The 22060-nt window shown below is 46.6% G+C and overlaps 1 protein-coding gene across 2 annotated transcripts in view; it reads right to left on the bottom strand.

The window, feature by feature from the left end:
* Positions 1-784: 784 nt before the first annotated feature.
* Positions 785-22060, bottom strand: part of LOC307074388 (activin receptor type-2A-like) — a 33929-nt gene continuing 12653 nt past the window's right edge. The window contains exons 2-12 of one of the 2 annotated variants that reach the window (XR_013811790.1): positions 18525-18732; positions 16289-16428; positions 15114-15268; positions 9371-9514; positions 8673-8816; positions 6539-6684; positions 5422-5536; positions 3724-3862; positions 3207-3337; positions 1337-2446; positions 785-1234 (exon numbers count right to left, since the gene is read on the bottom strand). Coding sequence is in view for 1 of the 2 variants with exons in the window: in XM_079734534.1 (XP_079590660.1) it covers positions 2252-2446; positions 3207-3337; positions 3724-3862; positions 5422-5536; positions 6539-6684; positions 8673-8816; positions 9371-9514; positions 15114-15268; positions 16289-16428; positions 18525-18732 (1517 nt within the window). In the remaining variant the exon portion in view is untranslated. Of the gene's footprint in view, positions 2447-3206; positions 3338-3723; positions 3863-5421; positions 5537-6538; positions 6685-8672; positions 8817-9370; positions 9515-15113; positions 15269-16288; positions 16429-18524; positions 18733-22060 lie in introns of both variants that reach the window. The other variant, XM_079734534.1, reaches the window with a different exon arrangement.

A 22060-nucleotide genomic window follows, 5' to 3' on the forward strand; every position in this document is an offset into this window, starting at 1 on the left:
TCTGATTCACAACCACAGTCAAACCTCAATACTAAATAGGACTTAAGTCGTTCAATAAAAACAAACGATAATATGAATATTATTCTATTAACTGCAACAAATGTGTTTTTTTTGTATTCTCATGTTACTTTGAGTGGAAAACATCCTACGAACTGGCCTTTAATTTTTTATTAGCATGGTTTAATTTGTCTTTGATGGGCGACTGATTAAGTTCAATAAAAGCAGGGATTCCTCATTACAACTGTAATGGACCATGTTAATCCTCAAATGAGCAGTTCTCTGTAAAGAAATAACTATTAAAAAAAGCTTCTTAATACCACCAACTCAAACTAACAGCTGTGCGAATTGAATACTGAGTCTCAGGGATCAGGGTGGAGTGGGGGTTGGTAGTTTGTTCCCGCTTGTCAAAAGGCAAAGAGTGTAGACAAGATGCTGAGACGGACAGTCAATCTGAGAGATTTGACACAACACAACACTGAACAAAACACTGAATATGACCTTATAATGGCACTGAAAGAAAACGCATAACCACAGCTTAAATGAATGGCGACTCTGTAAGTGGAACTCAATATCATTTCTGTTTAAGTTTTTGAGTAGAAAAGTGCATTTATTTGTTTTTTCGGCAAATTGGCACCTCTTTACAGCCTCAAATCGGAACACATAGAATATATTAATATCCATCTTAAATCACACCACCGCGTGTCACTGCTTAAGTGGTACTTTGGAAAGATATCACCATCTCACAACTTGTTAGTTGATTTGTCTAATAATACCTGGCAGGGGGGGGGGGGGGAGGCAGGAAGTCCACTCAGATGACACAAACCAATGAGCAAAGTGTGTAGAGTTGTCCTTTGTTCTCGATTCAGCAGCATCTAAAGGAAAAAAAAGTTGCTGTGTAAGTCTTGAAATCCCGAAAAGAGAGAAGAAAGCAATGTGTGTTGTTTTTTTCCGGAACAAACAATGGAAGAAAAAGTGAAGTCCAGCAAAACGTTGGTTAAAAATAAAACCGTTAATTCTACGTGACGGATCCTTCCAGTCTTTTCTCCGTGGAAGGGCATGGCTCACAAAAGGGAGAGGGCAGGGCCAGGGGGTGTTGCCAGTCCAGGATTGACCAATGAGAAACCAGAAACCGCGAGGGGGCGGTATCGGGTTCCGAACTTCGGGGTCGTCAGCCTCGGAACACACAGGCTTTCCCGAAATACAACGCAGACTTTGACCTTCAACCAGCGGGCGTCTCCGTCCCACGAGAGAAAGGCAATTATTTTTTGACAATTCAGCTGGTGTTGTATTTGGTTTATACTGAAAGGAATAAAAGGAACCGATAAAGCCTTCATACCTATGTTCCTTCGAGCCCTGTCGAGCGGTTTAAAACTGGTTGCCACGGGAGCGTTTGTCTGTTTTCTTTTTCCTTGAATGTGTCCGTTTGTACTGAGGTATACCCTGGTTGAAGGAGGTTTATGGTTTGAATTGTCTTTATGCTTGAAAACAATGGACTGCTACCCCCCAGTTTTACCCTGCCGCTCCCGAAACACAGACAGACACACATAACAACCCCCCACCGCACTCACCCCCCCTTGAGATAAGCTTGATTACCATGACAACTGGGTCCATAATACATTATGTACAGCAGCATTAAACACTAGAAAACATTCAAAAGCCATTGTCTGTTGGCAAATCGGTAGCGGTGGTGTCTTCGGTTTCTCCAGAGTACATCCACCCCACCTCTCACGGAGGTCGCTCATGATTGTTTTTATATTGTTTTGTTCATTTATTGTCAAACGTTATTGTTTTTCATTCATCCCTACTGCCAAAGTATGCAGGAGTCGTCACTAGGAATCTCACGCAGGACTCCCGGAAGACTTGGTTAAAGAACTTCCTGTGTGTGTGTGTGTGTGTGTGTGTTGTTTGTGTATAAAAATGAACACTTGTTCGGTCAAACACAAGAGAATAGTGACGGTCATCCAGGGAAAAAAAAACGCTGATAATCCAGACGTATGCCATCGAGGGAACGCTCCTCAATGGTCCAACTTCTTGGGGCGCTCCGATCCAAACGGGACGGATCGGAAGAGCGGCTATTGGGGTGTGAGGGAGGAGTCGGGGGTAGAAGGGCCGGGCGCTGGGGAGGGAGCCCCGGAGGTGTTTCCTGAAACAAGGCGTAGTGACCGGGACTAAAAACAAAAGAGGGGGCTGAGAGCCGATGCAAACCCAGCAGGGTCGGCCTCACAAGCAGCTCTTCTGGGTCGTGTCTGAGTCAAATGCTGGACTCTTTGGGAACGGTGTCCAGGTTGGTCACCATGGCGACCACAGGCAGGATGTCCTCCAGGCAGCCGGACGCGGCCACGCGCCGCATCTGGCCCACGCGCTCCTCCACGCAGCCCGCCGAGAGACGCGCCTCCGACTCGTGGTCCCAGCAATCCTCGATGGTCTCACACAGCAAGGCCAGGCCCTGGAGAGACCAGCACACACTGGTTATAATACTGTGGAGAGACCAGCACACACTGGTTATAAAACTGTAGAGAGACCAGCACACACCGGTTATATCTGTTTGATCATGTTGCCTTTGCTCTGTAGAGTATGTATGTAACTAACATGTAAAAATGTTTGCATTTGTTTTGTTTTTGTTTTTTCTCTTTCCTTTCTTTCTATTTAAATTGTTCTATCTTTTCAAAAGCCGCCTGTGGACAAGGGTTGTGAATTAGCACGTGTGCTAAAACACTCAAACAATGCATCTGGTTTGTCCAATGTAATTTCTATGTCCACATCAAATAAACAATAATAATAATAATAATAATACTATAGAGAGAACAGCACACACTGGTTATGATACTATAGAGAGACCAGCACACACTGGTTATAACACTGTAGAGACCAGCATACACTGGTTATAACACTGTAAAGAGACCAGCACACACTGGTTATAATACTGTAGAGTGACCAGCATACACTGGTTATAATAACTGTAGAGAGACCAGCACACACTGGTCTCTCTACAGATCCCGGTGTATGGACCCCAGTGTTTGTCGCTGACCGGCCCCTCAGAGGCCCAAGTGTGTGGACCCTGGTGTGTGGGCCCCAGCGTGTGACGCTGACTGGCCCCTCAGGCCCCGGTGTGTGGACCCCAGCATGTGTTGCTGACCGGCCCTTCAGACCCAGTGTGTGGACCCCAGCGTGGGTCACTGAGGTGCAGGGGGGGGGGGGGGCCTCACTGGGTGCTTGTGCCAGCAGTCCAGCAGAAGGGGGCGGAGCTTCTTGTGCACCACCACCTCCTGGATGTCCTCCAGAGACGGCTGCTGGCCCACCTCCTCCTCAAAGGGCAGCATGTACTGGTCCACCGGACCTGCAGCGCTCACACACACACACACACACACACACACTAAAAGGTAAACATAGGTGTAAGCCTATCGCACTCCTGCCTTCCTCAGACAATATTTATGAGTACCATCTAGACTTACCTCAAACAATGTAATCAATTAAACATACAAACATGAATAAATGCCAACAGTACCCTCATCAGAAGTATTAGCTACCTGGCCTTATGTTATCCACCTGGATAACATGATTATCATTAACCTATAATGAGGGTAAGCTAGCTGATTAGTTGTATTATTTGTGAGTAGCAGCTATGTTCTCATGCGTCTCCCTCTGTGTGTGTGTGTGTGTGTGTGTGTGTGTGTGTGTGTGTGTGTGTGTGTGTGTGTGTGTGTGTGTGTGTGTGTGTCTCACCGTCGGCGGCGGTGCAGCGTGAGGCCAGCTCCCAGAGGACCAGGCCCAGGGCATACATGTCGATGCGCAGGAACGAGTCCCGCTGGAAGTTGATGGCCCCCTCCAGCACCTCGGGGGCCATGTACCTCCTGGTGCCCACCTGGGAGGGCCAGGGGACAGGGTCAAGTCTGAGTCTGTGCGACGGTGTGTATCTTGGAGTTTGTGTGTGTGTGTGTGTGTGTGTGTGTGTGTGTGTGTGTGTGTGTGTGTGTGTGTGTGTGTGTGTGTGTGTGTGTGTGTGTGTGTGTGTGTGTGTGTGTGTGTGTGTATCTGTATCTGAGTCTGTTGGTGTGTCTAATGAATCCTAAAAAACGATACGGTGTGATACTGTTTAATACATCAACAGAAAATGCCTGACAACCTACATTTTATTCAAATGAATGTACCTGTTTATAACTAACCATCAAACAGTAGTAGGCCTCTCCCTTAACATGGAACCAATAAATGTCCTAAGGAATGTCAGTAGGATTTACATGATCTTGAACGGCAACATGTACCGGTATAGAAGAAACCTCTAAATCTACAATGTTAGTTAACATTAAACCGTGTCCCAATGGGGGGTGAAGCCACGTCCATTGGTTGTTCCCGGTCCCGCCCCCGGCTACAGGAAGGAGTGTCACTCTTTAATGAAGAGTGCTTTTACTGTTCGATTATCGTCTCTGAGCATTTACGAGATCCTTAGTTATTATCCAGTGTAGGTTGGTTCATGAGCCCTACTGGTTCAAGAGTTTATCGTTTGTGTTTGAGTCGGGTAATAAAAACCCTTAAAAGGCTTTCGCCTCCGTCTCTCTCGCTCACTCTCTCTTCACATTTATTAGATTGTATATAAACATTATGCAATACCTGTACCTTCAAAATTTGAATGATTGCCTGAGAATGTGATACGCAATAAAAATCTATTACAATAGCAAATACAGGTTTAGAAATAACCATAAACATAAGTAACTTCTAACGTAACAAAAAGATAAAGACCTGAGAGAATGTAAACAGAGCAATAAAAGCGTTATTGGTCACGAATAAAAAAAAACAACAACATTGCTATCGCTGAGTTTGCACATACTTTCTTATTGTATATTCTACGTTTGCTGCAGGTTTTGGTTATTCGCCTAGTTGTTCCAGAAGACACACAGGAGCGATGTAAGCGCAGATGAGTGGTCATGTCTATTGTATGAACAGAGCCTAAATACTTGTTCTTGGCAGGTTACTGTTTTCTAGGCAAGGCTCCCAATTGCAACTGTTTCGGTGGCATATGCCCCCAAAATGTAATCTGTGTGACCTGAAATAAGATTGAGAGCATTCATTTTTACCCTTTCTAAAGTGACATTTACAAACAACAAATTAAATCCACTACTTTCCGCAATCTTTTGGTTTGGTTTAATATATCTTTTGTTATTTAACTATTTGACTATAGATATTATAATAATGTATTATTATTATTATTATTAATATGATAATGAATTAATCTGTACAGTTCTGCTGCTCACAGGATCGTCAAAATTTGTCTGTGTCTAAGTGCGTGCGTGCGTGCGTGCGTGAAGGTATTAACATGTCTGTGCGATAGCGTTTGTGTGCGTTAGTGCGATTGTGTAAGGTTGTCCGTGCGTGTGTGTGAGAGAGCACGTGCGTCAGTGCCTGTGTGCGTGCGCTGCCATCCCCCACCTGTCCATGCGTGTCCCCCGCCGACTTCCCAGCCTCAAACTTGAGTGCGAGGCCGAAGTCTGCGATGCAGGCGGTCAGGTCCTTCTTCAGCAGCACATTCTTGCTCTTCATGTCCCTGGGGTGTCGCACACACACACACACACACACTCACACACACACACACACACACACACACACACACACACACACACACACACACATACACACAGTTACCTCAGGCATGTCAGCCGTCACACCCACGAGATCTTGAAGCGTGAGTGCGGAGCTTGGGTAGTACCTGTGTGATGGGGGGCTTGTGGCCCCGTTACCTGTGTGATGGGGGGCTTGTGGCCCCTGTACCTGTGTGATGGGGGGCTTGTGGCCCCGGTACCTGTGTGTGATGGGGGGCTGGTGGCCCCGGTACCTGTGTGTGATGGGGGGCTTGTGGCCCCTGTACCTGTGTGATGGGGGGCTGGTGGCCCCATCACCTGTGTGATGGGGGGCTTGTGGCCCCGGTACCTGTGTGTGATGGGGGGCTTGTGGCCCCTGTACCTGTGTGATGGGGGGCTTGTGGCCCCGGTACCTGTGTGTGATGGGGGGCTTCTGGCCCCGGTACCTGTGTGTGATGGGGGGCTTGTGGCCCCTGTACCTGTGTGATGGGGGGCTTGTGGCCCCTGTACCTGTGTGATGGGGGGCTTGTGGCCCCGGTACCTGTGTGTGATGGGGGGCTGGTGGCCCCGTTACCTGTGTGATGGGGGGCTTGTGGCCCCGGTACCTGTTTGTGATGGGGGGCTGGTGGCCCCGGTACCTGTGTGTGATGGGGGGCTGGTGGCCCCGGTACCTGTGTGTGATGGGGGGCTGGTGGCCCCGGTACCTGTGTGTGATGGGGGGCTTGTGGCCCCTGTACCTGTGTGTGATGGAGGGCTTGTGGCCCCTGTACCTGTGTGTGATGGGGGGCTTGTGGCCCCTGTACCTGTGTGTGATGGGGGGCTTGTGGCCCCGGTACCTGTGTGTGATGGGGGGTTTGTGGCCCCGGTACCTGTGTGTGATGGGGGGCTGGTGGCCCCGTTACCTGTGTGTGATGGGGGGCTTGTGGCCCCGGTACCTGTGTGTGATGGGGGGCTGGTGGCCCCTGTACCTGTGTGCGATGGAGGGCTTGTGGCCCTCGTGGTGCCCGGGGATGTCCTCGTGGAGGTAGGCCAGGCCACGTGCCAGTGTCTGGGCCACCAGACACAGCTCGCCCCACGACAGCAGGTGGGCCTTCAGGTAGTCCGTCAGCGAGCCCTTGGGGGATAGAGGAGGGGAGGAGAGAGAGGACGTTTTAGGTTGTGACAGGGTGCCTGTTTTATGCTGACTGTTTTATGTTTGACATGGTGACTGTCTTAGGTTTTGATTTGTTGACTGTTTTATGTTGTGACAGGGTGATGGATTTATGTTGCGACTGGGTGACTGTTTAAGGTTGTGACGTGGTGACTGTTTTAGGTGGTGACTGCCTGACTGTTTTAGGTTGTGACTGCGTGAATGTTTAAGGTTGTGACGTGGTGACTGTTTTAGGTTGTGACTGCGTGACTGTTTTAGGTTGTGACTGCGTGAATGTTTAAGGTTTTGACGTGGTGACTGTTTTAGGTTGTGACGTGGTGACTGTTTTAGGTTGTGACGTGGTGACTGTTTTAGGTTGTGACTTGTTGACTGTTTTATGTTGTGACAGGGTGATTGATTTATGTTGCGACTGGGTGACTGTTTTAGGTTGTGACGTGGTGACTGTTTTAGGCTGTGACTGCATGACTGTTTTAGGTTGTGACTGCGTGAATGTTTAAGGTTGTGACGTGGTGACTGTTTTTGGTAATGACGTGGTGACTGTTTAAGGTTGTGACGTGGTGACTTAGGTTGGGTTGTATGTGTTTTATTTTGTGGTTGATAAATCACCCTCTAGTGTACACTTGGTGTAATGACACCTTGTTGCGTAGGTTGTGGACATTTATGTTAAACTGTTGCCTGTGCACAAAGGATTTGGACAAATCACGCAGAAAGCACGTTGAAGTCCATAGTTGTCGACCCTTCTAATTTTCTGTGTAGAGTCCCGGTTTTCCCTGTCCTTTCCGGGTAAGTCAACCTGAAGCATCATTCTCCTGCAGTTCTCCCCAAAGACACATCTGTATTTTTTTCATAAAGAATTGGAATCTGCCACTCGTACCTACAAGGCTGGTTAACGTGGCTGCTAAAACTGATTTCTGTCTGCGTCTGATTGTTACTGATTTACAAGAATCCGTTAGAATGTAGGACATTTAGTTTGTGAAACATATCTCTTTTCCTGAAGGAGGACGGTGATATCAGACCATCTCTTCGTTTCTCAGGGTTCAAGGGTGGCGAGCAGGGGCCGATATCAGAGGCTTCACAAACGTGAGGCACTCCAGAGGGCCACTCCAGGCAAAATGACAGGAATCTTGAGATGTGAAACGTTTGTAATGCCCCGGTTGTAAGAATGCTCATAAGCGACTTCAATAGAGAATAATAAATAGAGTAAAATTCTTTCTCAACCTCCTGGAGAATGTAGTTAATTATAATATTGACTTTGGACAATAAGGTTATGATGTTCTAATTTCACTATTCTAGTGGCAACATTCAGCCACTAGAGGGCCCTCAAACACACTGATCCCTGTCCATGAAACCTTACGGTTATGTTTAAATTATCAAATAATGTTTAGAATATCTCACAAAGTTAGATTATTCCACGGTACATCAGAGTCTAACATGATTAATCATAATTTTACTATACAAAAAAAAAAGGGAAATACACCCACCTATCATTCAATCTTTGTTTTATCAATATATCAAAAGGATACAAATGCTATGTGTTGTATAATTAATGAATCACAAATACTGCAGGCCACATTCAGTCTTTGCAATCCTTCCTGCTGGGGATCCGATCACTGTGCCCTGATGTCTAATAGGGAAAACAGACAGTGTGGTGCGAAGGGCCCCGTCTTTCAAACAGAGGCACCCATGAACAGGGAAACACTGCCCAGCAAACAGCCCTGAGTGAGCAACAAGTGCTTTGCTCAAGGACCCCACATCCTTTTGTTTGTGTTGCCAAAACAAACCGTATAGGAAGAATCGACCCGACAACCACTCCAAGTGCTGGCTGTCTTAGGAGCTTGAACTTGAACCACCGCTTTGGTTGGGAACTACAGTGTGTGTTTGTGTGTGTGTGTGTGTGTGTGTGTATGTGTGTGTGTGTGTGTGTGTGTGTGTGTGTGTTTGTGTGTGTGTACCCTCTCGTGGTAGTCGGTGATGAGCCAGAGCTCCATCGCCAGGTTGTTGTTCCTCTTCTCCATGCCCATGAAGTGCAGGATGTTGTCGTGCTTCATGCCGCTCACGCTGTAGATGTCATACTCGTTCTGCCATGACAGCTTGTCCTGGGAAAGGGAGGAGTGGCGGGGAGAGGTGATGAGGGAGACGCAGACAGACAGAAAGAGAGAGGAAGATAGAAAGGGGGAGAGTAATAAGGGAGGGGGGAGAAAGAAGGGGGAAAAGAGAGACAGGGAGAGGTTGGGAGACAGGCAGAAGACATAAAGGAGGGAGGGAGAGAGGAAAAAAGAGGGGAGGTGAGAGAGAAAGGGGGCAAGAGATGGGGAGAGAAAGAGATAGTGAGAGAGACGTCAAAAAAGGTCATAAAAAAGTATATTTGCTTCTCTTAGATCACTGAACTGAATTCAAGTTCATTAGAATGAATACAGAAAAAGGGCTGGTAAGGGGTGATTATATAGACTTAGCTAATGCTATTATTGCATAATAATATAATAACAATCAATGCTTTTTTGTCTACCTTTTTTGATTATAGCCACCAAACACTTCAAAAAATGTCCTCTGTAATGTTAGCAAATTGATTATAATATTCTCCGCAACTTTCCTCTGCTACGGTGCAAAACATTTGGTTGTTATAGTGTTGTTATAGTGTTATATTCGGTACCTGAATTGGGAAGATCTTGACAGCCACGTATTCGCTGAGAAGCCGCGCTTTCCACACGCAGCCGAACCGGCCCCTGGCCTTCACCTCCACCAGCTGCAGGGGCCTCTGGGCCATGATGGGGGACGGTGGAGAGGGCCCTGGGTCCTGGGGGAGAGAGAGAGAGACAGAGAGAGATGGAAGGAGAGGGAGGGAAGCACATCGAGGGACAATGATGGAGGGAGAGAGAAAAAGAGAGACAGGGACAGAGATGCAAAGATGGAGAAAGACAGAGATACAAAGATGGAGAGATACAGAGAGAGAGACAGAGAGCGAGAGAGACAGAGACAGAGAGACAGGGAGAGAGAGGTTTGATGGTTAGCAGATTGTGTATTCCCCAACATAGGCGTCCAGTGTGGGACAAAACGGGGCTGCAACATGGGGGGGGGGGGGGGGGGGGGGGGGGGGGGGGGGGGGGGGGGGGGGGGGGACTTTTTTGATTGCTACGTCGATTGGTCCACTCTCAAATTGTGAGCGCTTTCACCGTGATCAAGGCCGGACCAATCTGCTGAGGGAAACAGAGTGGAGCTCATAGGATCAGGATGTCTCACAAGGCTGGCTTCAGTGCACAACGTTGAACAATATCAAAATGTCAAGTGAGTCGAGTCCGTGGTAGCGCCTAGCGAAACACTGAAGAGCATTCAGAAGCTGGCGGAAGCAAAAACGTGATGCTTGGGTCGCAGATAGATTAAACACTGCTTTTGTCTGCTGAACTTTGAAAACATACAATAAAAGTTCGATTTTTTTTTTTGACGCTTTCAAATCAAAACCTAGATTTTACACCTTTTGACATCATTGTGATCATCGTCATACGTTGCAACACCTAACATACGTATTTGACACATCCAAACTACATTTAGTTGCCGTTTCGGGTCTATATCGAACAAATGTAAATTCAAAAATGGCGTGACTGTTTCGTCATCGACGCTGTCAACGTTGCCACCCATTAAAGTCCACCCTCCTGCCTCCATCCCATAATCGCACAAACCGAACACACTGGACCCCACAAACCCCCCCCCCCCCCCCCCCCCCCCCCCCGAGTGCACTGTTTCGTCACTTTTCCCTGATCCGATATAATTCAAACGGATCACATTCCCGTTCTTCCTCTCCTTGCGTTTCATCCCGGCATCCTGTTTTCCTTGGCGGCGAATAATGTCACGTTTGCGGAAACCCGACCCGCTCCGAATCGCTGCCCCACAATGTCTTTATAGTCAGTACCCTGGGAGGGGGGCTGGGGGGGAACGAATCCCTGTACATCCCGTCAGAAGTGATCGACTCCCTTGAACTCTCAATCCTTGATCTGAAAACATACACTACCCCCACCCCCCTCCATCTTCCACTTCCTCCTCCTCCTTCTCCTTCCGGACGGTGGGACATATGCGAGCGTTGTCTGGTATATGCGCCCCGGGGCCGGGTTTCAAACGCCCCTGAGCCCTTCTGGGGTTCTCCCCCGGGGGGCAACCGGATCCGGGGGTCCGGTTGCAGGTTCCACGCCGGGTTGCATTGAGTCAGCAGACCACAGGAAACGGGGCATTGGGTGGGTGTGGAGGGTAGAGGGGGTGTGAGGTAGGGGGGGTTGGGAAGTCGAACTCTGTCATCCAAACCTGCCCCCCTCCTCAACTCGCCCTCCTCTTCGCGGCGTCATCTTCCTCATCGGGTTACTGCTGCATCGGCTGCATCAGAGCCTGGGCTCAACACACAGCCCAGACACACACCCCGCTTCCAGTGGTGTCTCTATGTTCAGACCCATGAGTTCACATCCCACCTGTTCTATTCTCATTGCCAGTGTTACTCTAACAAAGCGTTCCTGTGATAACAACAACATGATATGTCAATGTTTCCCGGTACGTGGCCTTCTCAAGGAAATGTTGCCCTTCGCTCACATCGTACGGCTGAGCTTAAAACAGAAAACCGCTGTTGAGATGATAACCAGAACACCAAAGAGGACTTTCACTTCCACGCCTCACTTTTGGTTATTCCCGTAGAAGTGAACCAGGGCGGGTTGAGGAGTTTCCTTTTTTGACAAACTTGACTAACGTGCTCCACATTCGCCCCCGGCCCCTTTCACCCCCCCCCCCCCCTCACCCTCTCACTTCTGTTTTGTACATAATATTATGCACAATTCATAATCCAGGTCCCCCCAGTCCTCCGGATGGAGCGAGCGCCCCCCCGTGGTGAGCTGGGCTGTCCACCCCGTATGTTTTAAAACTCCTCCGATGGGCAGCCTACCAAGCGCTGGTTCCGGGGGGGGGGGGGGGGGCAGGTAGTCTGTCATCTCAAATTAGGTCAAGCAAGGACCGGACCAATCGGAAGCATCGCAGGGGCCAGCAGGGGAGGGGGGAGGGACAGGGAGGTGTGGAGTGGGACCTGTGGGGTGTGTGGGGAGAGAGGGGGGCGTATTTCATCATGCACACAATATGTTCGCCGCACAAGAACGTCCATGCGATAAAGCCGGGGCAGACACACACACAATCACACACACATACACACACCAGACATCTGTTTGGGTGTGAGTGTGTGGTGTGACACTAGACTTATCCACACACACACACACAGACACACCCACACACACACACACACACCTGTTTGGGTGTGAGTGTGACACTAGACTTATCTAGACACACATACCAGACATGTCAACACGCACACACAGACACACACACACGCACACTTAACATGTCTAGACACACACGGGGGGGGGGGGGGGAGAACAAAAACAGGAAAGTATTTTTTTAGACTCAAAAGGGAGACCAAATTAAGAGGAGCGGCTATTGAGTTAGAGGAAGGGGCGAGGGGAGCACTTCAGGATCTACAACAACGGAGTCTTCAACACAGAACTAAGCAAAATGGTGACTTATTAGAAAACTGGTCCACTCAATGACGAGGGGAAGGGAGGGGGAGAGGGGTGAGACTGGAATCAAGCTGCTCTTACCTCGACCATTATGTGAAAGGCGTGCTATTTGAAGAGGAGGAGGAGGGGAAGAAGAAGAGGCAAACAGGGACATTATTGGGGTTTTCTGTACCGTTGTGTTTGGGAGACAATGAGACCTGAAGTGAATGTGAGGTTGTGTGCTGGGGCAAAGGAACTTTCACTGTGTCAATCATTGGCATGCAAACACGTTAATGATGCAGTATGAACGGGTTTCATACCGCATCGCCACACGGCTAATATGAGTTACATACAATTATGTTCAATTCACATAAATAAACCACAATAAAAACGTCCAACAATATATTGATATCATTGAAACACATTTGTACTCATCCTACCTAGTAGGGAACATAATATGTATTCATACTAATTCAAGTATCTTCTAAAATAATTGCTCCCAGGTTTCTGAGTCCAAAAAGATTGAGCGTCCCAATTAAAGTCACAACTATTTCAGAATAACAAAAACCTGGTTTTTGTAGGGAAGAATAACAAAAACCTGGTTTCAAGGGAGCGAGGTACTTCGGCTTGCACACAAATCTTAACGTGGGAAAAGCAGTAATTTCGCTTTTCCACAGGTCTTTATACACAAGAAGAACTTCTTGTGCGGTTTGTTACTTGCGGCCTTGAGGTGGTCGGTAAACTAAGGGTGACGCTGGTTTCGGAAATCAGCACCGCGTCTGATGAAACGGGCAAAACTACCAACAACGCTATCCACAGCGGTTACTCTCAAGTGTTACCAAACCAAATCCAAACCATTCGCCTTCTTTGGTGGTTGTGTGTCGTTTTTGTCTTTCAGCCTTTCAAGTGCGGGCTGGTATCTTTCCCCTTCCGTTATCCCGCTTTGTGGAAGACGCTAAACAGAAACAACGCACGCGCATACTCGACGAGAGCTGAAGTACAAAATGGTTTCCCTCCCTCTCTTGTCTTAAGAGCCACTCGGCCCACACTCGTCCTTGCACGCAGAGCTCCGAGGCCCCTCCGTTTATCACCATTTGCCACCATAAAGGCCTCATCAATAATGCAACGGCTGCAGTGATTCCTCTTCCGTATTCTGGGAAGGAACCAAAATGGCTGCCAGCGACACAAAGCCACCCTCTTCTCCTCTGGCTACTAGTTGGCTTTTCCAACTGATGAGAATTAAGTTCTGCCAGAAGGTTGTTTTCTTTGTTCAACTGTTTCAATTCACACACACAGGAAAACCCGGCACGCCTTAATTATTCGCGGCTCTGGTTTGTTGTATTTGATTTTTCGCCTCCTTTTTCATATTTTCTTTCAGCCGCAAAGGACTTAATTATCCAGAGAAGGAGTCACCTTTCAGTCTTTAGGCTGCTATGGAGGCCAGTGACTAACTATTATACCAGCTGAGGACCTCAGCATGTTGCTTGCTTGTCTTTGGTACAAACAACCAACTGTCTTTTAAAACATGGGTCCTTTCCTTTTCAATAATCCCCATAATCATATTCAATATAACAAACCATAAACCATGACTAACAATGGCCGTCAAGCTAGAAGTACATGTCAGCACAGATGCATGCTTAACTCGTTTGTACGTGCGTTTTTAGAGCAATTCTGGCATTCAACAAAACCATTGCATTTAGAACTCTCTCTGAGGCACGCATCACATCGAGGAGTGGTCTAGACTTAAACTAATCACGTACGGTAGGAAAAAGCAAACAAACAACGTTATTTGGCCGAATGGCTTTGACTGATGAATACGTTTTAAATTGTATTGGGTCTAATAGTGTTAATTAGAACAAATCTTTGGCCATGCAGCTCTTTGCTGATGGACTGATACTTCAATGATACTATGTTGGCGATATTTGCATTGGGTTTATCTGAGCTATGTTTGCACACCTAGGTGTGTGTGTTAGGGCTGGGTTTTGGACACACACTCACATAAAAGACCCAATGTGTTATGAATCTCAGTGCTAAATGTCCACATCATCACCGACTATCTACTAAACCTCAAAGTTAATGCGTTCAAAATACCAACTACCACAGCGCATAAAGCGAAGTTGTATGCTCAAAAAATTGCTGTCTATTAAAGCCTACTCTTCAGAACAACGTCAATAATATTAAACATGACATGATTAATATTTTTGGTTTGCAGTAGTAATATCAACACGTCCACTAAGTCTTTTGGCATCGATGTCAGTGCAGCCTTTAGCAGAAATACATCCTCCACCACAGCAGGTACTCTGATGCCACTTTTGACAATGCTAAATATGATGTGTATGTCAAGTTATGTGTTAGGGTTTAGTTTGAGCGATTTCGGAAGGAGGACTTGTTTTGGGCATTGCTTATGCTCACATGAATGCACACACTCGTATACCAACAGGTGGAATCCCTCATGTGTACAAATCATATAGGACACTTTCCTACACTCTGAATCTGAGGCACACCTGTACAAGAAGCAAGACGAAGATCTTGCATGAGACCCAATGTTGCGCAAAGGACATCCATTACACCCCTACGCTAAAGGGGACAGGGCTCTTACATCTACAGAGCTCTGAACCCACAGAAAGACGTGAGCATGTGTAAATGAATGGACCAGATGTTTGGTCACATCCCTGAAGTCACTGTAAAGACAAACCAACAAAAAGAACCATACCTAAATAACAAACACGTGTTAGTAACTCTCCTCAAATTGTACTTCGTATTCGCGCAATTTTTTTTGACGTTAGTAAGCGCGGCACTATATCTAGCAAGAGACACCGTGAGTAGGGGTCCGCGGTCATGACCTCACCCCCCCCCCCCCCCTCGGGCAGGACTTACGTGTGTGGGGACGAGGGCGGCGGGGTATGCCAGCTTGTGCTGCCTCCACATCCAGAAGCAGAAGAGGACCACAGCTGTCAGCCCCGGGATGGGCACCAGCGTGTACAGCAGAGTGCTAAAGAGCTGGGGCTTCTGGGAGAAGGTGTTGGAGGTGGCTGCATCAGGGTGGGGGGGGGGCGGGGGAGAGAGAGACAGAGAGAGAGAGAGAGAGAGAGAGAGAGAGACAGAGAGAGAGAGAGAGAGAGCGAGAGAACATTTTATTATCTCAACATTATGCAAGTGGAATAGTTCAAGGATTCCAAGCACCACAATTGAAAAACGGAAATTGGAATGAAAGCAGCAAAAAAAAAAGAAAACCCCACAAAGACAAATCTACAAAGCTAAGTTTTAACAATGACAAAAAGGGAGAAATAACATCCAGCGGGGACGAGTGATAATTGCGGCGGCAGCGAAGTGTGACTGCATCTCTAAACACAGCTCAGCACACCGCTTAGCGCTGTGTCTCACTCCTCGCCGTCCTGGAAGGGGAAAGGGGTATTATCCACAGAGGCAGTGTGTGTGTGTGGGTGGGGCAAACTCATCTCTTGACACAACATAATCCGTCAAACTAGTGTAATGGCGCCGGGTGAACTATATTTAACCCCGATCTGGCGCTGGAGGAACTGATAGAGGGAAAAGTGCATGGGTGTGTGGCGGGCGGGTTGCAGGGGGGACCGGGAGGAAAGCTGAGGCCACGTAGACTACGCGAGACCTTCCCTTTACGGATGGCTTGCCTGGTTAGCTTTAACCAATTTCTATCTTTAACTGTCCGTCTGTCCGTCTCTCTGTTCGACGGTCAGTATGTACGTAGAAAAATATACACCTTCCACGAAATACAATGAAAAAACGATTTATAAACTGACAGAAAGATTCCACAAATGTAAAATAAATCAGCGATTACTTAACATTGTTACATTTAGGGCATTAAGCAGACGCTTTTTTCCAAAGCGACTTACAATAGGTACATTTGTCAGAAGAAAGAGAAACAACAATATATCGGTGTCGTTACAGCGAGAACACGAATATGAAGAATATCTGGAACCTGTGTGCGTGCGTGCGTTTGTACGTGTGCGTGCGTGTGTGCGTTGGTACGTGTGTGCGTGCGTGTCTGTACGTGTGTGTGTTTGTGGACCTACTGTAGGCGGTGAACTGGCGGTGGGACTCGCTCTGGGGCTGCTGTCTGTCGGGGGCGTACAGGAACCGCTCGTTGCACATGTTGCCCTCGCAGCAGCAGAAGAAGACGTCGGGGGTCTCCTTCCTCTCCACACACTGGCTGCTGCGGGCCGCACCGGGACGAGGAGCAAGTGTTAGGCTTTTTTGGGTCCGTTAAGCGTGGAAGTGCATCAACACATACGCCCACGCACAATCTTATGGGCTTTTATGTCCCAGGTTTGTATGTGTGCATGCTCGCACACACACACACACACACACACACACACACACACACACACAAGCCCATAGGAGTGTGCCCTGGGGAAGGTGAGGCTATGTGTGTGTGTGTGTGTGTGTGTGTGTGTGTGTGTGTGTGTGTGTGTGTGTGTGTGTGTGTGTGTGTGTGTGTGTGTGTGTGTGCGTGTGTGTATGTGTGTGTGTGTGTTTGTGTGTGTGTGTGCTCCCAACAGCTGTCTATAGGCGAGGAGCAACGTCTCCGCTAAATGACCAACCCCCTTTACAAACAAATTAACTTCACACAGGACGACTATTACGCTGCTACACTATAATATAGGCTAATCTATAATAAACCCTAATTAATGTAAAAGGTCTATGAAATCAAACAGTGGCATTGGCCGGTCTCTGTGGAGAGGGAGAGCTCTCTCCGATTATGACGAAACAAGAAAGAGAACGGAGCGATTGACTGATTGCAAATGTTAAATACATGTGAATGATGCGTTTCTGCAAATCAAAACTGTGGCACAATTCAATTTAGCAGAACAGCGATAATGCACTACTGGGTACCGACAGATGGGCGAGTGCATGTGTGCGTAACCCCTGCCTGTTTAGATCTGTGTTATTTTTTGTGTTCACTAATGTCCATAAAGCACACAAAGTCCCCAATAAGTGCTTTGCAACTTATTGTGGATTACCCCGCTTCAAAGCCATCGTTTCCTTGTTTCCGTTTTCAGTTCACACCCCTGGACTTGCGCCGCAGACGCAGATCGTTCCATTCATTACCCCGCTTCACATCACTTAATTACTGAGAGGGAATATGGAGGGAAATTGGAGGGAGCATTTCCCACTCAAATTTGGTAGTTGTAAATCTTTTTTTCGATCCAATATATAATGTAACAATTATTATCGTTTTCTCGTATCCATGGATAATAACTTATGTTAGGCCTTTTACAATCCCACAAGGCAATTAGACGACATGAGCTTTTATTTGAGTGTAATTTGTTAAATAGGGCATAGTCATCTCTCAGGTATATGTGAGTGAAATGTAAGAATATATGTTAATGTTATTGCATGTCAATTAACTGAATGTGCTGTATGAGACCATTTTGCTTTGAGACCACTCCTGCCTAAATTCTGACAATCAGGGCATCCCTTCTCTGATAGTTTTGGGAATCCATCTTGCCTGTCAATCACATATAGATAAGCTTAGTGTGTGAATGGCACATTTTGGCATGGAAACATTGGGGAGGGAGGGCTACTTTATTTTCAAAACCTCCCTTTTTCTCTGCTCTCTTTCTGACTCTCAAATCTTGCCTACACCAGCCTCTATAACGAGTTTTATTTGATTATTATAATTCTCATGACTTTTTTCATTTTAAGTCGACTCAGAACGATGATTCGACTGCTCAAACGGTACAGCTCCACGCTATAGTTTGCCTCTTCCTGGCAGCATTTCCCCCTGCACTAAACTCCCTCCAGCGCTGTGCCGTGCCTCCCTAGCCTTGTCCAGTCACGACACCGGCAGATATTGGTCAGCCATTCAGGCCAAGTTCACAGCTGCACATGGTAAAAGCAATAACTACACAAGCATCTCGGAAGCAATGCGGAGCAAAAATTAAAGACCTCAAAGATCGATATAGGTAAAGGTAAAGTAAATACACTATGAATAATATAAGGAAACTAATAAACCAGGGTCCAGGGGGGATCGCTCATAAACCGCTAGGTGTAAACAGGCTGGGAACACTGAACGGACGTATTCTTTATAAAATCTAGAAAATAGAAAACATGAAATCTAGATGCAAAAAAAATGTTCAATCTCAATATGTATCTCGTAGAAATAGAGACCCAAGATGTGAATGTAAGAAAAAACTAAAATAACCGGCAAAATCAGAAGGCGAAAAAAAAAAGAAAAATGGCCGCATTTGAATCCTTGGCGGGGCGCCGACACAAGTAGCGTTTTCGTCCACTCCCTTTGGTCGCTACCTGTCGTAGCAGTTGACGTCGTCCAGCCAGCAGCCCTTCTTCACCACCGTCACCACGCCCGACGTGTTCTTCCAGGTGGCGAAGCAGTGCAGCCGCTTGTCCTGGTCGCCGTAGCAGGGCTCCACGCCGCTACGGTTGGTGCGCTCCTTCTCCCAGCCGGTGTTGTAGTAGGCGCACTGCTGCGTCTCCGAGCGGCCCAGGATGGCCCCTGGCGAGGGGGGGGAATTATAAATGGGGGACGGAGAAAAGGAGGATTTGGGGGGGTAGGTTCTTACAAATGTTCAGTATCATCCCTTTAATATCTCATGTATTTTTCGCTTCAATGTTGTGATTCATTGCATATTCATATATTCAATTTAAATTATGAGAATGTTTGCATGACGTTTTATTTTATCTTTTATTTCATTCTCCCACATGCAATCATCAATCAATTATCTTAAGACATGGTTGTAGCAGTAACTTCGTTTCAGCTGACTTCATAGTTGCAACAAATTCACACCCCGGGCAAAGATATGATATTTCCCTTCAACCCTGAACAGCAGACGATTATCCTCGTTAAGAACCCCATTATCATCTGCAATATGCACATCACGTATACGTTCTACGTGCAAGGTAGAGCACCAGTGCCCAAACAGGCTTAAAACAGATTGCAATGATTGTGAACAGCGCACATCGATGTCATGCGGCCATACTGTTATCGGGTGTAAGAGATGGGTCGGGATGGTGACTATAGATCCCCAAATATCAATATAATCCCACAAGTTTCTGCATGGAATCACAGCCCTACAAACAACCTCCCCCTCCCTCTGACACATACACACTTTAGGTGTACTAGTGTGGGAAAGAAAGTAACTGTGTGCATTTGCAGGAGTGCAAATAGAGACCAACCACTGTAAGCAGAGCTGCCAAAGACACAAATCAATCACTGGCCCCCAGAAAGTGCAGGCTGCGGCCCGCACTCTGCTGCTGCACTTCTGTATGCCCAGGGATGGACTTCAGCTTTAGAAAGAGCCTTGCATAAACAGGACCACAAAAAAGCCCAAAACACATTGTTTTTAAATCACATAGTGTTTGAATTCCATCCGAAACGGTGGGCTCACTGACTCTTTATGAGATACATGTAAGAAACCATAATTGGAGAATAAATGCAACAACTAAATAACACGCTGCTTTAAATATAGAACAATGCAGTGACATACACGTGGGACCTCCATAGGATGTTTGGCACGTCTCTCGGCATAATTATGTCAAGCGTTGGAAATGTCAAACAACAAAGTGGAACAGACCAATGGTTGTTTACCACAATAGGTCCTCTGTTGAGGAACAGGAAGGATTTGAACGACGTTTAAAAGGTACCTTTAAACGTATCTGGAAGAATGACAAGACACAAGCCAAGCAGTACATAACAAAAGAAAAATAGGTGCCACTCTGGATTAAACAACAAGAACATAACATTAAAAAATGAGCCCTCCTACATTTAGTTTTGAGATTCAATCATATTCTTTATATTTGAAATGACCAATTGGTATAGACAAGGCCTGAAATCACAAACAGATAAATGATTAGTTTATTCGTTAGCATTCAGTGACCTCCATATGAATCACGATTGAATTCTTATCAGATAGTGATTAATCCTCTATCGACACGATTTTGCCACACGAACATCAAGTCACGATCGCTCGCCCTGGACATGATTCACCGTGATCCACCGGCTAAAGACTGGAAACAATGCGCTGCCTTTCCCAGCGCAGAGGGAGCTGTGCAACAAGGGCCGAGCTGTAGCTCCTAATGAAGTGGCCTTTTCCAGGGCTTGGAACACAAGGAGAGGGTAAACAGCTCTTTCGTCACAGTGCTGTGATCATTGTGTTTCTGCCAGAAGCACAGATTGGCGTGTGACAGCTTGTTTTAAGCATTGATTTATCATCTCCAATATCCGAAACCAGAGATCAAAAGGGTTGGTGGCAAAGTTGAATTTTCTTTGGCCGCCCTGTTTACATTTTTTGTGTGGGAATGTCCACAAATATCGCAGAGAAACTCTTTTAAACTGATGATGTTCGAACAGCACAGCACAAACAGGTCAAGCCTTAAGTGATGCAGTCATTTCCAGCCAAATGTGGTTGACACAAAACAGAACAACGCAACAGCCATCTATTTCAACAAAGTGCCCTCAAAAGAAGGCAGCAGAAGCATGAGAGGAGCACATTTTTTGAAGAACAAAGAGGGCAAACCCCTTTTGTTGTGGCCCACTGAGAGTGTCGTTAGCAGCCGTCAGTGCCAAGAGTACACTGACCCAGACGAGCTGATGAAATCCTTTGTTTTGATTGGTAATGCAACTTCGTACTAGGAAACCTCTAAACCACATCATCAAGCTGTGAGCTGTCAAACATGCCTCGTCACGTCTGTACTCAGGGGGCCAAAAGTAACTTTGAGAATGCTTTTATACCTGCCAACTGGTCAAATATATCCTCCGTTGCCCCGTGGGGGCAGGTGTTTATTTTGGACCCTGTCTGTAGTACCACAGCAACAAGATCTTTGTACAGTGTCAACTTTTTGAGTTAAACATAAATCATACATTATATTTGAAGTCACGTATTGCCCATGAATGGAGTATACTAGATTATTTCCAGTTTTGGAATATCATCCATATATCAGGTGTTCATATTCATTGATGAACATGCTATTCTATTCTGCATCTATTCCACCTCCATCTTCGTCTTTGTAAACTGTTGAATTCAAGTATAAGGCATCATTAACGGTAATGGATGTGCTTCAAGGGCAAACCCAGCTAATATGTTCCATGTGCATTTTATCAACAATTTGCCTAATTTGATAACAGCATATCCTGATTCCAAACATCTCACCTCGAAACACATGTGGACACATCTATTTAGAAGTGCACCCCAGTGCCTGCCTTGCGGGCTTTCGTGGGGCAAATTACCTTTCAAGAAACACCTTTAGCCCGCTTGCTAGTTAGCAGTCTGTTGGGAAGCCATTGCTAAAGGCATTGCCTGGAGATAAGGTTAGCATTCGACGAGACGGTAGCAGGGATGGCGTGTTCCCAGGCTACCGTTCATTGATAGCATGAAAACAACGTTTATCTTGGCGAATAATCTATATTTCCCAAAAGGATTGGAACATTACTGGTAAATGAGACGAGGTAGAGAAATGACCAATAGATTGCGACCAGTTTTTTTAACTGGAAATATAATTCCTTAACTTGACGTGTACCGGGTTGAGCACTTTTCTCTTGGAGTCTGTGCCGCTTACTTTTACCTATTGGCCTTTCGGCTAAGTGTGATCGGTCTTGGACCAAAAAAGACCCACCAGATTATCCCTTCACACTCCATTCACACTCGTATTTCTGGCAACATTAGTTGTGAAAACGAGGAGATAGACACAGAACAGGGTATACAGCGTTATGGAATTAATATGCACGAGTAGATAGATAACAAGAGGGCAGGTACAATGAAATAGACGTCATGCAGGAATCAAGGTCAATAAGAATAATATAGTATGCAAAAGTAGACTACAGCACG

The sequence above is a fragment of the Pollachius pollachius genome (assembly GCF_949987615.1).
Source record: "Pollachius pollachius genome assembly, chromosome: 4".
Lineage (NCBI taxonomy): Eukaryota > Metazoa > Chordata > Actinopteri > Gadiformes > Gadidae > Pollachius > Pollachius pollachius.